Source organism: Annulohypoxylon maeteangense (assembly GCF_022496945.1).
Source record: "Annulohypoxylon maeteangense strain CBS 123835 unplaced genomic scaffold GGS22scaffold_11, whole genome shotgun sequence".
Lineage (NCBI taxonomy): Eukaryota > Fungi > Ascomycota > Sordariomycetes > Xylariales > Hypoxylaceae > Annulohypoxylon > Annulohypoxylon maeteangense.
Window position 1 is genome coordinate 538976 of NW_025953258.1, and position 13523 is coordinate 552498.

At 34.1% G+C, this 13523-nt stretch overlaps 4 protein-coding genes across 4 annotated transcripts; 2 read left to right on the plus strand and 2 right to left on the minus strand.

Moving 5' to 3' along the window:
- Positions 1-5169: 5169 nt before the first annotated feature.
- GGS22DRAFT_195023 (cytochrome P450) lies at positions 5170-7012 on the plus strand (the record flags this gene model as incomplete). The annotated part of the gene is made up of 3 exons (XM_047965599.1): positions 5170-5544; positions 5609-6029; positions 6096-7012. Exons 1-3 carry the CDS (start codon positions 5287-5289, stop codon positions 7010-7012), a joined length of 1596 nt encoding a protein of 531 aa, XP_047817635.1. The 5' UTR covers positions 5170-5286.
- A 582-nt stretch (positions 7013-7594) lies between these two features.
- GGS22DRAFT_166127 (uncharacterized protein) lies at positions 7595-9867 on the minus strand. The gene is made up of 2 exons (XM_047961794.1): positions 8111-9867; positions 7595-8035 (listed from the first exon to the last, which is right to left on the minus strand). Exons 1-2 carry the CDS (start codon positions 9533-9535, stop codon positions 7907-7909), a joined length of 1554 nt encoding a protein of 517 aa, XP_047817636.1. The 5' UTR covers positions 9536-9867; the 3' UTR covers positions 7595-7906.
- On the minus strand, positions 9854-11512 carry GGS22DRAFT_166130 (LigB-domain-containing protein). Its single transcript, XM_047961795.1, has 5 exons — positions 10985-11512; positions 10755-10927; positions 10525-10685; positions 10154-10470; positions 9854-10100 (listed from the first exon to the last, which is right to left on the minus strand). Exons 1-5 carry the CDS (start codon positions 11198-11200, stop codon positions 9966-9968), a joined length of 1002 nt encoding a protein of 333 aa, XP_047817637.1. The 5' UTR covers positions 11201-11512; the 3' UTR covers positions 9854-9965.
- Positions 11513-11740: 228 nt separating this feature from the next.
- GGS22DRAFT_166133 (Phospholipase/carboxylesterase) lies at positions 11741-13355 on the plus strand. Its single transcript, XM_047961796.1, has 4 exons — positions 11741-12109; positions 12168-12203; positions 12258-12655; positions 12720-13355. Exons 1-4 carry the CDS (start codon positions 11822-11824, stop codon positions 12817-12819), a joined length of 822 nt encoding a protein of 273 aa, XP_047817638.1. The 5' UTR covers positions 11741-11821; the 3' UTR covers positions 12820-13355.
- The last annotated feature ends 168 nt before the right edge of the window (positions 13356-13523 follow it).

The window sequence follows — 13523 nt, forward strand, 5'->3', positions numbered from 1 at the left end:
GGAATTTATTCCCTATTAAATTCCATTAAAATATTAATTACGCGACGAAATAATATTATATATATATAAAAATTTTTATAATTTATTACTATAAATCTTATTATTACTTATATTTAACCTACGAAAAATCATACTTAATTTATAACTTAAAAAAATAATTAATATTAATTATAAATTAATATATAAACTTTTATTTAATATATTTTTAATTTTCTTAATTATAATTTTAAATTTATTAATAATTATATTATTCGAATTTTTAAAAAGTTATAACGTGTTTATATAATTATTAATATTATTATTAATAAAACGTGAAATTATATTTTCGTTTTTATAATAAACGTATAATTAATATTTTAATATATAAAAATAATAATTAAAAAAAAAAATTTACGAAACGATAAAACGAAACTTAAAAATATTAAACCGAATATTAATATTAATAATATTTATTTTAAATGTAATAATATTTACTTTAAAGGTAATAATATTAACTTTAAGTATAATAATATTTATTTTAAATATGGTAATATTTACCTTAAAAATGATAATATTTTTTTTAAAATTACGATATCGGCTTTTAAAAATATAACGTTAATTTTAAGTTTTATTACGTTAATTTTAAACGTGATAATTAATATTAAACGTGTAAACATTATTTTTAATAATGTTAATATTTATTTTTATTTTTTAAAAAATAATTACGATTTATTAATTATAATTAATTATAAGTAAATTATCGTATAACGATAATTTATTTATAATTTAAAATATATATTCCGTTATAATTAAAAAATCGGGTTAAAGTTTTAATTTTATAATATATATAATAAATATAAAATAAGAATTTAAAAAAATAATATTTAAATTAATAACTTAAATAAATAAAGTTTTAAAAAAAATTATTTAAAAAAATATTTTTATAAAAATAAATAATAAAAATTCCACGCGTTATATCGTGTTAATTATATTTAAATACTTATTTTTATATTTTTAACTCGTAAAAAAAAATAACTTAAGTTTAATGTAATTAATGTATTTAAAAAAATATATAAAATATATATAAATTTAAAATAATTATTATATAAATAATATTTTTATAATAAAAATAATTTTAAAAATTATTACCGAATAAATTTTTAAATATTTAAATGAAAACTTTTTAATATATATATAATAAAAGAAATTTTATATAAATAAAAATTATACCGTTTAAAATTAAATTAAATTAAATTTAAAATTATATATATAATTATAATTATTATATAAACATTTTCGACTTTTATTTTAAATATCGTAAATAACGTTACGAATTAATAATAATATAATAAAATATATTATTATAAATTAAATTAAATTAAATTAAATAAATTACTTCGTATAATATAAAGTTTTTTTTCTTTTTTTTAAAAATAATGTAAATTTTATATATTCGTTAAAAATTAAAAAAAATAAATAACTAAATATTAAAACATTTATAATTAATATTATTCGTATTATATAATTTTAATTAATATACGTATTATATTAAAAAAAAACTTAACGTTAATTCGAACGCGTTTTAAATTATATTAAAATTTCATTATATATTTAATTAATTTTAATTATTCGTAATTTAATTAATTTAACGTTTTAATTTTTTTAATTTAATTTAATCGAAAGTGTTTAATTTAAATTATATGTTATTTTTTTTTTAACTTTTAAACTTTTATTTAATTATAATATTTAAAGTTAAAAATTAATTATTATTTTAATCGATTCGAATTAATTTTAACTTAATTTAATTTCGATCGTAAAACTTCGATTTAATTTCTCATTAATTTTAATATAATTAAGTTTATTTAAAAACGCGTTATAAAAATAATTAAATTATTTTAATTATTAAACTTTTAAAAATATTTTAAATGCGAAATAATTAATTAAAAATTTAACATTATAAAAAAATATAAATTTTAAAATCGGGTTTAAAAACTTAAATTACGATATTTAATTTTTTACTTAATATATATAAAATAATATATATACGTTTTACCGGTGTTTTTCCGGTTTTATATAACGTAAATAATATTTATATATTTAATTATTTAAGCTTAATTTCGAAAACGCGAAAGTTTATTAATAAATATTTCGATTAATTAAAAAACACGTATTTAAATTTAAATTACATTATTAAAATAATAAAGCTTTTATAAAAGCTTAATTTTAATTAATTAAAAAAATATCATAACTTTATATTATTAAATATAATTATAAAAGTTATATATTTATTAAATATTTACTTATTTTATTACTTTTTTTATTATATTTTTATTTATAAAAATTATTTTACATTTAATTAAAAAAAAAATTAATAATTAAATATTTATAAAATTAAAATTTAACTTATAAAATTCCCGTTAAGTTTATAAAAGTTCCGTTAGTTTTTAATTTTAAAAATAAAATAAATAAAAAGCTTCGTTTATATATATACCGTATTTTTTATAATAAAAATAATTAAAAGCTTTTTACGTAATAACGTTATTATTTTTAAGTTTTTTAATTTCGTTTCGTAATTTAAATAATATAAAATAAAATAAATAATAATACGTGTATTTTTAATGTAATTAACTTTTTAATACTTATATTAAGTTTAATTTATTTATTAAATAAACGTATATATATAATTTTAATATATAACGGTAAATAATTATTATTTAAAAAAATAAATTATAATATTTATTTATAATAACTTATTTATTAAATAATTATATATTATCATACGAAAATTAATGTTAAATATTATTAATATTAAAATAAATATTATTAAATAATTATATATTATATTATTAAAAATATAATTAATTAAAAAAATATATTAATATATAAAAAATTATACATTAAAATTAACACGAAATTATTAAACGTTTAAAACTTAATATAATTTCAATGTTTATTAAATAAATTATTATTAAATAAAAACGTAAAATCCCTTTCGAAAAAAAAAAAAAATTACGAACCTTAAAATTTTAAAAAATTATTACATTAATTTTAAAATATTATTTTAAGCCTTTATATTAATTTTTATTATAAATATTTAAAAGTTATTTATTTTATTAAAAAATATTTAAAATTAAAAAAACGTAAACTTAAATTATTATTTAAAAGTAAAATCCCGAACGTAAAAAAAATTTATTAAACATTAATTTTTTTTAAATTAATAATTAAAAATTTATAAAATTAAAATTAAACCCGTAAAATTTCCGTAAAAGTTTTATTTATAATTAATTTTAAAAATAAAATAAATAAAAAATTTCACTTATATATATACCGTATTTTTTATAAAAAAAAATAGTTAAAAACTTTTCGCGTAATAACGTCGTTATTTCTTAATTTTTTAATTTCGTTTTATAATAAAATTAATTATTATAATTTTTATTATCGTTATTATTATTATTACGAAAAAGTTATAAAAATATAAAAAATAATATTTTTAATAAACTTAAAAAACGATATTATATATTAATAATAATATTTTAAAATAATTAAATTTATATTTAACGTAACTTTTATTAAATAAATACGTGTTTAATTTTATTAATAATACCGTTTTTTTTACGCTTTTTTTTTTCCGCTTTTTAATAAAAAAAATATAACATAAATTATTACGGCGTATATTTAAAAATATAAATTATTAAATAAATTATAAAAATTTTATATTTAAGTGTAAAATGTAAAACTTAATTTAATACGCTTAATATATTTTTAATAAAATTTTAAAATAATTATATAAATAATAATTTTTTAACGTTAATATTAATTATTATTATTATTATTATTTCGTTTAATTAAAAAAAAAATTAAACTAAACACGTTAAATTAATAAATAACTTTTCTTAAAAATTAAATATTAACCGTAAAAAAAATAATATTAAAAATTTAAATAATAAATAAAAATATAAATAATAATTAATGAAAATTATTTAATTTTTATTTAAATATTATTATATTTATAAGTTTTTTTAAATATTATTATATTTTATATTTAAATAAAACTTATTATTAAAATGAAATATATTCATTTTAAAATAAATTAAAAATTTAATATAATAAACATTAATTTTTCTTAATTACTTTTTAAAAATTAAATGTTTAAAATAAAAAGTTTTATAATTTTAATATTTAATAATATTTATTTAAAAAAAAAAAAGAATTTAAATATAAATAATTAAATAACTTATTTTTTTCTTAAAAGCTTATAATTTTTTTTATAATTAAACGATTAATTTTATTAATATTAACTCGCGTTAAGTTTCGAATAATTACTTAAATATAATATTAAAATAAAAAAATTAATTAAATAAATAAATTATAAAATTTAAATATTAACGTAAAACTAAAAAATAAAATAAAAAATAAGTAATATATAATATATATTTAATAAAAAGTAAAAATAAATTATATTTTTTTTTAAGTTTAATAAATACTTATTTATATAACTTTTATTTTATTTTTTCCCTTATTAATAAACCGTAAAATTTAATAATAAAAATTAACGTCGTTTTTCCGTTTTAATTTATTAAATTAAAAACTTTATAAAATAAAAAATATTTTTATTTATAATAAATATATATTTATTTAAATATTAAAAATATTATTATTAAACATTAATAACGCTTTATAAACTATAAAACATAATGTAAGTTCCATATATACTGCTTATTTATACAGTGTACATTTTAATATATTAATTGAATTGGCGGGTTAGCGGATACGGGCTTATGGTCCACCCTAAGTAGTGATTAGGACATATCCGAATGATAGCCGATATACACTGGCTTTTGGTGTAACCTCTATCATAAATTGTTTCTCTCTTCTGATATGCCTAGGTGAAAAGGTGCTTTTTTCCCCGGTTGCAGCGAAGCGCCGGGGACACGGGGAGGCGTCATCGGTGTTAGTAGTAGCACTATGTAGCAAATTAATATTCATATGGATCGGATACGCATGGTGTTGGTACTTAACAAGGGTCTTTAAGTACTAAATTTGTACTGGTTTGTACATGTTCAATGTGTCGTGATACACCGAAATTTGAATAAGTCGCGAATGTCCATGTCCGTAGATACCTAGGTAGGTACCTCTACTACCTAAGTAACAGAGAAACTTTGGTAATATCGCGCAGAGGACGTTCTGAATGAATCTATGGACATAGCCTTTATAATACTATGGGACTTATGTCGAAAGGAAATCTTATAGTTTCACCACTATCGTTTGTTGAGTTTAACAAGTGCTATCTTTACTACATCTTTTGCTATGGATGATCTTTATGTCTCCCACCCATTGAGGTTTCGCACCGAGATTACTGATCATACCTTTAACGGCCGGCACCTGTTAACATATATAGTTACTTTCACTATCATCGCGAGCATCATCTATCTTGTCCGATCTAATAGGAAGAGCAATGATGGTCTTTGGAATGCGAATAAACGGTTCTCTTGGGAACCTGCTTTCTTCGCTCGATTCCGTTGGATCACCAATGCGCAAAAGATCATGAATGATGCAGATGTTAAGGTATAACTGGACAGATAACGTTAATATTGTAGCCTGAGTCATTAATCTAATGTGATATATCTAGTCTCAAGGTCGCACGTATCGCCTCTCGCGGGGGGATATTGACCTGATAATCCTGCCGCCAGCTATGATTCCCGAGCTAAATAGCTTGGGAATGGATGTGCTGAATAGTCGTGAATATCATGCAACTGGCCTCCTTGGACATCTTACGGGAATGGATGTTGTTCGCAAGACAAGTTTCCATGTCCGAGTATTGCTATCATATATTAGCCCAGCTCTCCCAACACTATTTTCTCTAGCAGGCGCTCGCATCTCGGCAGGTATTGGGAACGAGTTCCCCCAGGGTTATGAGTGGACTAAGGTTTATTTAAATAAGGGCATAGTACGTTGCATCAGCGAGGCAATAGCTCTTACACTATATGGCGCCGAGATGACTGCTAGCAATCCCGAACTGGTTCGTCTTACACATGAGCATACGAATAACGGTAGGGCTTCAAACCGGTGCCTAAAACCTAGAAAATCTCAATCAACTGACAAGTTACATATTATAGTATTCAAGGTGTGCTTTGCGATGCGTTGTGTACCGCGTCCCTTGCAGCCGTTCCTTGTCTGGCTTCTCCCAGCAAGATGGAGATTGGTCAGCGGATGGAGAAAACTAAGGAACTATGTTGTGCCCCGGGTACTACAGCTGAAGGAAGCCTATAGCTATAATGATAGCAAACGTTCAACTACAGTCAACCCTGACGTCATCTCCTCGATGGTAAAAGATGGCCGAAACGAGATGGAACGGGATCCTATTGTGCTGACTACTCTCGTCGGATCCATTGCTGCCGGGTCCACATATAGCATCACTAACTTTTGTTGCCGTACGATTGCAGATATGGTGGCACATCCAAACGTATTAGACGCCGTACGTTCAGAGATCCAGGAAAAGCAAGACCAAGTTCATGGTAAGTGGGATATGGAAACTCTAGCAACTTTGGAGAAACTCGAGTCGACGATGAAGGAGTCATCGCGCTTAGCACCCGGTTCACTGCTGGTATATAGTCGCGTTGTCAAGAAGGATCACATGCTCTCTAACGGCCTCCAGCTTAAGGAGGGCCAATTCGTCACCATTTCCGGCGCTGCGAGGACTATGGACCCAACTCTCTTCAAGAATCCACATCAATATGAGGGCTTACGCTTCTGTGCCGAAGACAAGACCGGGGAAAGCCGAACGCGACCCTTTAGTGAAATTGATAATAACATTCTTACTTGGGGCGCAGGGAGATGGTCCTGCCCAGGCCGTTTGATCACCGATATGGCTGCAAAGATTTTACTCATTAAGTTATTGCATGAGTACGAGTTTTCCTTCATCGATGACCAGCCATTGACGCGCAGTGCTATGCACGAGTTCCTCTACTTCCACCCAGAGGACCAGATGCTGATGCGTCGAAGGGAAGACATCTCTGAAATCTCATTTGTCTGAGGATTGTCAGGTTCATCAGCTTGGGGGAAGTTATACATACTACGTTGAAGCATAGATTCGATATGCAGCGGTAACTAGGTAGAGGATATCGCGCTATAGACTATGTAATATGTTTCCCCTACGACTATGGAAACCTTTGATATTCTGAATATCGATTAGATATGGCGTAAATGACAAACCAGTGCTTCTGAGTCTGTGTTGGTGACCTCTAGAAGCCTAACAGAGATCAGAGAATGCAACAAGACGGGTGTCGAAGGCCAGGGCTAAGGAGAGTAAGATAATATATTACCTATGCAATGTATCTACTTACTGACGAAATTGAAGCTACGAAGGCCCCTATTCTTCGAAGATCGTATCATGTATATACCTAGTAGGGTACCTTCACCCATTATGCTTCGCCGCATCTATCAGCCTCATTTGTCCTGGATATATCAGGACCAAACTAAGGCTTCTATTTTTGTTATTCAGCCGACGTATGTACGCATGTAATTGACCCAACACACATAGAAAGTATCTATTCTTAGGGTCAAGTGATTTATCATGATAGGTAGTAGTCTGAAGTACTTCCTAGTATAAATATCAAGCTAGTTCTGCTACTTACCTAAAGTCACGTCATCACAGGGGAAAACTACGCCGAGTACCCTGTTACGATTACTGAGGGTGTGGATAAGCTTCTTGCTAAGGCTACCCCCGCTGTAGCCAAACCTGTCTCTACCAGCAACGTGAAACAGAATGAAGTTACGATGATGGTGCTTGGTACGACGCTCCTGGTTACTTCAATCCTTGTTACATAGGTAGGTAGTAGGAGTTATTCCCAACCTAGTGATCACTTACTTCGTAAACACACATTTGAAAAAAATCTTGACTTCGGATATAAAATCCCACATCAAGGCCTTAATTTTCTCGAAACGTCTCAAGCCTCGCCTTACCAGTAACCAGCGTCCACACCCAAATCGCATTAACAATTACAACATCAACGAAGCTAAACACCAAGCTTCCACCGAAAACCAGTGCGTGATAAGTCTAAGCATTATTCACATTTAGATCGATTACCTGGCAGACAATAGCTCACGGGAGGACGTAGAAAAGGTTACTGACCAAGCTCTGGTAAAGGTACCATTTCGGCTGCGTAGCCAGAAGGACCGTAGCGAGTTGCGTCGACGCAGCGTAGAAGATATAGCACCAATCGATGGTGCGCCACATATAAGCCGTGATATCAGCGACTTCGTCCGTCTGACTTAGGTAATAGGCAAAAGACCTAGCACCCCACCTCGACAAGAATATAGCGAGAGGAACCTCGACCGTTAGCGCAATGGCAAGAGATACAAGAGCCGGTCTCGCAATATGTGTTATCGTCCGAAGAGGCACACGCCCGGGCCTCCGTGTCGTCTTGCCGATATGACGACGCCAGGCACCCCACCCATGGCCGACGAACGCCAGACTCGTCGCTTCCAAAGCCTGCACGGGAACCATAACAAGACCCCAGCGGATCGTCGTGAATATCGACCATGCAGTCGCGTACGTTGCTCCCAGCGCGACTATCGTACTAACCAACCAGAGATAAAACGCATTGCGGATAGCGGATTCAGCAAAAGTCAGGATCCCAGGGCGCATCAACACATGCAAAGCACTCCAACTCAAGCGAACCCCCGCGCCATCACCACCCAATGACACATTTCCATCCCCACAATCACCAGTATCAGAACGTGTCCGCGCACAGTGGCCTTGCCGCCGCACCCCCGTCTTCCAAAGGAAATACCCCAGCCCCACAAACGCCGCGGCCAACCCGCAGGCGAGTTGAATAGCAGCCTGCATATTGACAGTCGGCTTGAATCTCCCAACATGGAAACGGGAAATAACCAACATATCGAGCAGGATATTCACCGCGAACTTCGTCGAGCTAATAACCAGCGGAATATCCGGCATATCCAACGCCCTCGTCGCAGCCGCGACCGCGGTCTCAACAGCAGACGCAAGAGCCGAGAACGCGGAGATACGGATATACCTAACACTCGCGGCGCGCACCTCGGTAGGGACGAAGCCGGTCGCGAAGGTACCTGCGCCGGCGAGGAAAGCGAAGCTCATGATAAGTCCGAGGGCGAATTGGAAGAGGATGAGGGTGTAAGCGAGGCCGAGACGCTGCTCTGGGGACCGGGACGCCTTATCAGCGATGATGGACCAGGAAGCGCGGGGGAGGCCCTCGTTTAGGACTTCGACTACGACGCCGATGTAGGTGTACACGTCTGTAGTGACGATGAGCGAGGCGTCGATGTCAGCGACCCAGAGCTTGGAGAGGGTGCTGTAGAGGGCCGGGAGCAGGAATGCGCCGATGTTGAAGAGTAGGGCTCCTGCGTAGTGGTCGCGGTGACGCCACTTTTTGCGCGCTGAGATGTCGTGGGGATGAGCGTCTGCGTGGATGTCCGGGGAGGATCGCACTTCGTTGACGACCACGTTCTCTGTTTGGGGAAGCATCGTGTAACGAGCATGTAATCGATGCGATATCCAAGCTATGATGCTCGTCATCCTTTCTGATCCCCGCCGTTTATAAGTGACGGCCGTCACATAGAGACAGATTTAAATTTTGCTCAAGCGAGCTGAAAGTTGAAGTTAGCTGGAGGTAAGACGATTAAACGAGGTGTAGGTATTGTCCACGCTGTGGAAGGGTGGGTGGTTATGCACGAGTTTCTTTTCCTATTGATGTGATATCCCGATTAGGAAGGAGGCGCTTTGCTTAAATAGGAATAGCTTTGTCTAATGCGTTCGGGATGGGGGGTTAGTAGCCGTATAACACTTTCCATTTGTTAAGTAAGTCTACTGTGACGAGAAAAAATAAAATATAACAGCTCATATTGCACTTTTTAAAAGTATACCTACCTGACATTCTACTTATTTCTGGAGGGGTTGGGGTATATGTCAATTATTATCCCCGCCTAAAGCATCTTGCATCATCCTCCTAGGATGCAGGGACTTTTCCGAACCTATACTGCCCCCATCCCATGCTACCCTCGTGCAGCGTCCACGTTCTCTTGCCTGCGTCATCACCAGCCACACCGGCTGCCACATACAGCGGCATCAAATGGTCGAAGCGCTAAGGAGAGTTAGCTATGTCTGTCTTCTAGATTTAGCAAGTTCGGATCTTACGGGATGGGCCTGTTTAGCATCTGGTCGCTTAGCAACTTGGCTCATGCGGGTTTGGCGTTCGCTAGGAGGAGACTCAACCGCCTCTTTTAGGGCCTCGTCAAAGACCGGCACGTAAGGCAATGGATTTGGGTCGCCTTGCGTTACGAAATAGTCCCTAAGGTTATGTACCGACATCCCAGCGCCGATGACGAGAATGTTTTCATCGCGTAGAGAAGCGACAGCTTGTCCTAGCCGATAATGCAGATCGACGTCTTGGTTGTTGTACAAGCTCACTTGAACCAAGGGAACATTGAGGGGGTTATCCTGTGGGTGGAAGGCTTGATAACATTAGCGAGAGACATGGCGCAGCGGTAAAGTGATAAGTGGCGTACCGACGTGGAACCCCGACCACACTCCGTGATCGAGACCCCTAGTCACTCCCTTTGCCTCAATCCCAGCCTTAGTCAGAAGATCGAGTATGTGAGAGGCGAGCTCGGGGCTTCCCTTATTCGGATACTGTGCCTTATAGTACTCGGGCGGGAACCCATAGAAGCTATTGGTACTCGTAAGTATTAAAATTTAGATAATTTTTATGAAATTGTACAACAGGGTAGGAACATACTCATAGATCAGATCCGTGTGCTCGGCAGTGTTCACTTCGATCACATTACGTCCAGCCTCCCAATGGCCTGAAAAGACAACCACGGCCTTAGGCTTTACTTTCTCCGTTATTTCTTTCCCAATGTTTTGTAGGATTGGGTAAGCTGGATGCTCCGTCTCATATTGGACGGTTGGCTGTTTGTGATACGTGTGTTAGACTAGGAACTTCTGATATAGATATCAATGACTTACACCTCCATGGCTGAAGAAATAAACTGGGATTTTATTATTCGCCATTTTTGGTGAGGAGTTCGTTGATAGTCGGTGTTGCGTAAAAGAGGATATGGACTTCCAAGTGAAAAGGGGCAATGTAACACGAAACAGTGATGTTGAAAATAAGAAAGCCACGACTGCGACAATCAGTGATATAATCAAGAGTGGTCTTGTATATAATCGGTGAGAATCCATGAGACGCTTTTATTTGTGAGTTGAGTCGTTGTTGAACAGAAAAATATGAAACAACTCAAGGTTCAAACACTCGTTGGTAACTTCAAAGTTGATTGGTAACCTGGGAACTTGATTGGTAACTCACTCCAAGCTATTCGTTCTCCGAAATGTCCGGTGCAAGTCGCTAAGGGAGGCCGGTACTATAGCAACCACATATTGAATTCTTCAGCAATTACCAAAAATCGGTCAGCATCCAATCGTTAGGGAATGAGTTTGCCCGTTGGCGTTACCTAGACGAGGTTTAGAGATTCCAAGGATTCGGGCGAATGTGGGAGTATGTGGGAGGTTTATGTGGGAGGTGGATCGGCATAAAATAGCCGTCTAGTTCCGGGAAGTTGCGTTTGTTTGTAGCCAATCAGCTTTTAATAACAGAGACATACAGTTCAGTAGCCTGGGTAGCCTGAGGAAGGTACCTAGTCCCCAAATGCACACATCGGAGCACCCCACAATTTAGTGCCCCTCATGCGCATCCGAATATTTCAATTCACACTCAAGAAACTGAAACTTCATCCGGTCTCAACAAGGTCCTTCTTTGAGCCTCAATCATATCCCGTCCCCTCCCTAACCCGATCCATCTAGCGGATGCTTACATCCTTCCCCTCGCCTAAGCTTATTTTCTCATTCGTTTTATTTCTTTTTATCGCCGTCGCGTTTGTTAGCATAAGCCCAAATCCCGCCATGGCGATGAGAAGAGCCCCACCTCTCTTATTTCCGGCCGCGGCCAAGCATACGGCTACCGTCATCTTCGTACACGGGTTAGGCGACTCCGGGTATGGATGGGCCTCCGCTGTCGAGAACTGGAGATTGCGACGGAGATTAGACGAGATCAAGTTCATCCTACCCCATGCTCCTGCCATACCCGTCACCGCTGTAAGTTATGCTGTTATGTATGCGGCATTATGCATGAGCACTTATACTAAGAGAACAGTCTGGAGGGATGGCGATGCCCGGCTGGTATGATATCGTAAGTGCTTGCCCAGATATTCACTTACTACTTAAATCTAATAAATTGTCTCAGTTCGCGTTGAGTGGAAAGACGGATGATATTAGGAAAAATCAAGATGAGAGCGGCATTCTGCTGAGCCGGGAATATTTTAACGGACTCATCCAAGCCGAGATCGACTCCGGTATACCGGCTAACCGCATCGTCCTCGGCGGCTTCTCCCAAGGCGGTGCCATATCCCTCTTCACCGGACTGACATCGAAGTATAAGCTTGCTGGCATAATTGGATTGTCATCCTATCTGCTATTAGACCCTAAGTTCGCCAATTTCGTCAAAGAGAATGACAATAACCACGAGACTCCGGTTTTAATGTGCCATGGCGACATAGATCAGGTCGTGCCGACGAACTTTGGCAAGATATCTTATGAACTGTTGAAGTCGCAGGGTTTCAAAGTCACCATGAAGGTCTACCCGTACGTTTGATTCTCTTTGTCGAAATTGTTTCGCATTAGTCTATTGACTAACACTTCGTGATAGCGATATGGGCCATTCGGCTTGCGTGGAGGAACTTAATGAAGTTGAGGCCTTCCTAGGAACGTGTTTACCTGCTGAAGGCGATAAGAAATCAGAGCTATGAGTTATTTCAGGCAAGAAGCGACGAACGGTAGAAGAAAAGGGGTACAAGACACTGCTAGATCATCGCGTCTAGAATGATTATTATGTCCTGCTCATGATATTTGATGGTACAAAAGTCGGAGTCATAGGAGAGGTTCCTATGTTTCTAGATACCTACCTCCAACCCACATACCTAGACATAGATGATAGAACGTTGATTTCTACCGCCAAGACAGAAGTATTAAATGATGGAGTATGCCTCGTTACGAATGAATAGCATCTTGAATTCATTCAGCAGGTCTCAATCCATCGATTACTAGGTAGTCCGGACAAGACTTTATCGTTGCATTTCGTATAATTGTTCTTGGCCGTAAATCTTCCTGGAGAATTCGAAATCTCATAACGAATTAAAACTAGCCATGTGCGCCATCAAATAATTGAGTGAATCCACATGCCCACCCACAGGAGACAAGAACTGCACGTTTTGATAGAAGAGGTTAGAATACTGGACGCCTCCCACCTATTTGTATGCAGCTGTTATGTACATACTATGTAATGAATAGGGGGGGAGCGACGACTTATCTTATCATTATAGTTGGGGACGGTGCCAGATGGTGGAGTCGGATCACAAGATAGCTGCAGACCGGCGTAAGCATCTAAGAAGGTTCCAATTAGGTTCCAGCTAATAATTAACATCCCTAACCCAGTCTCTGGTCTTTTATTTTT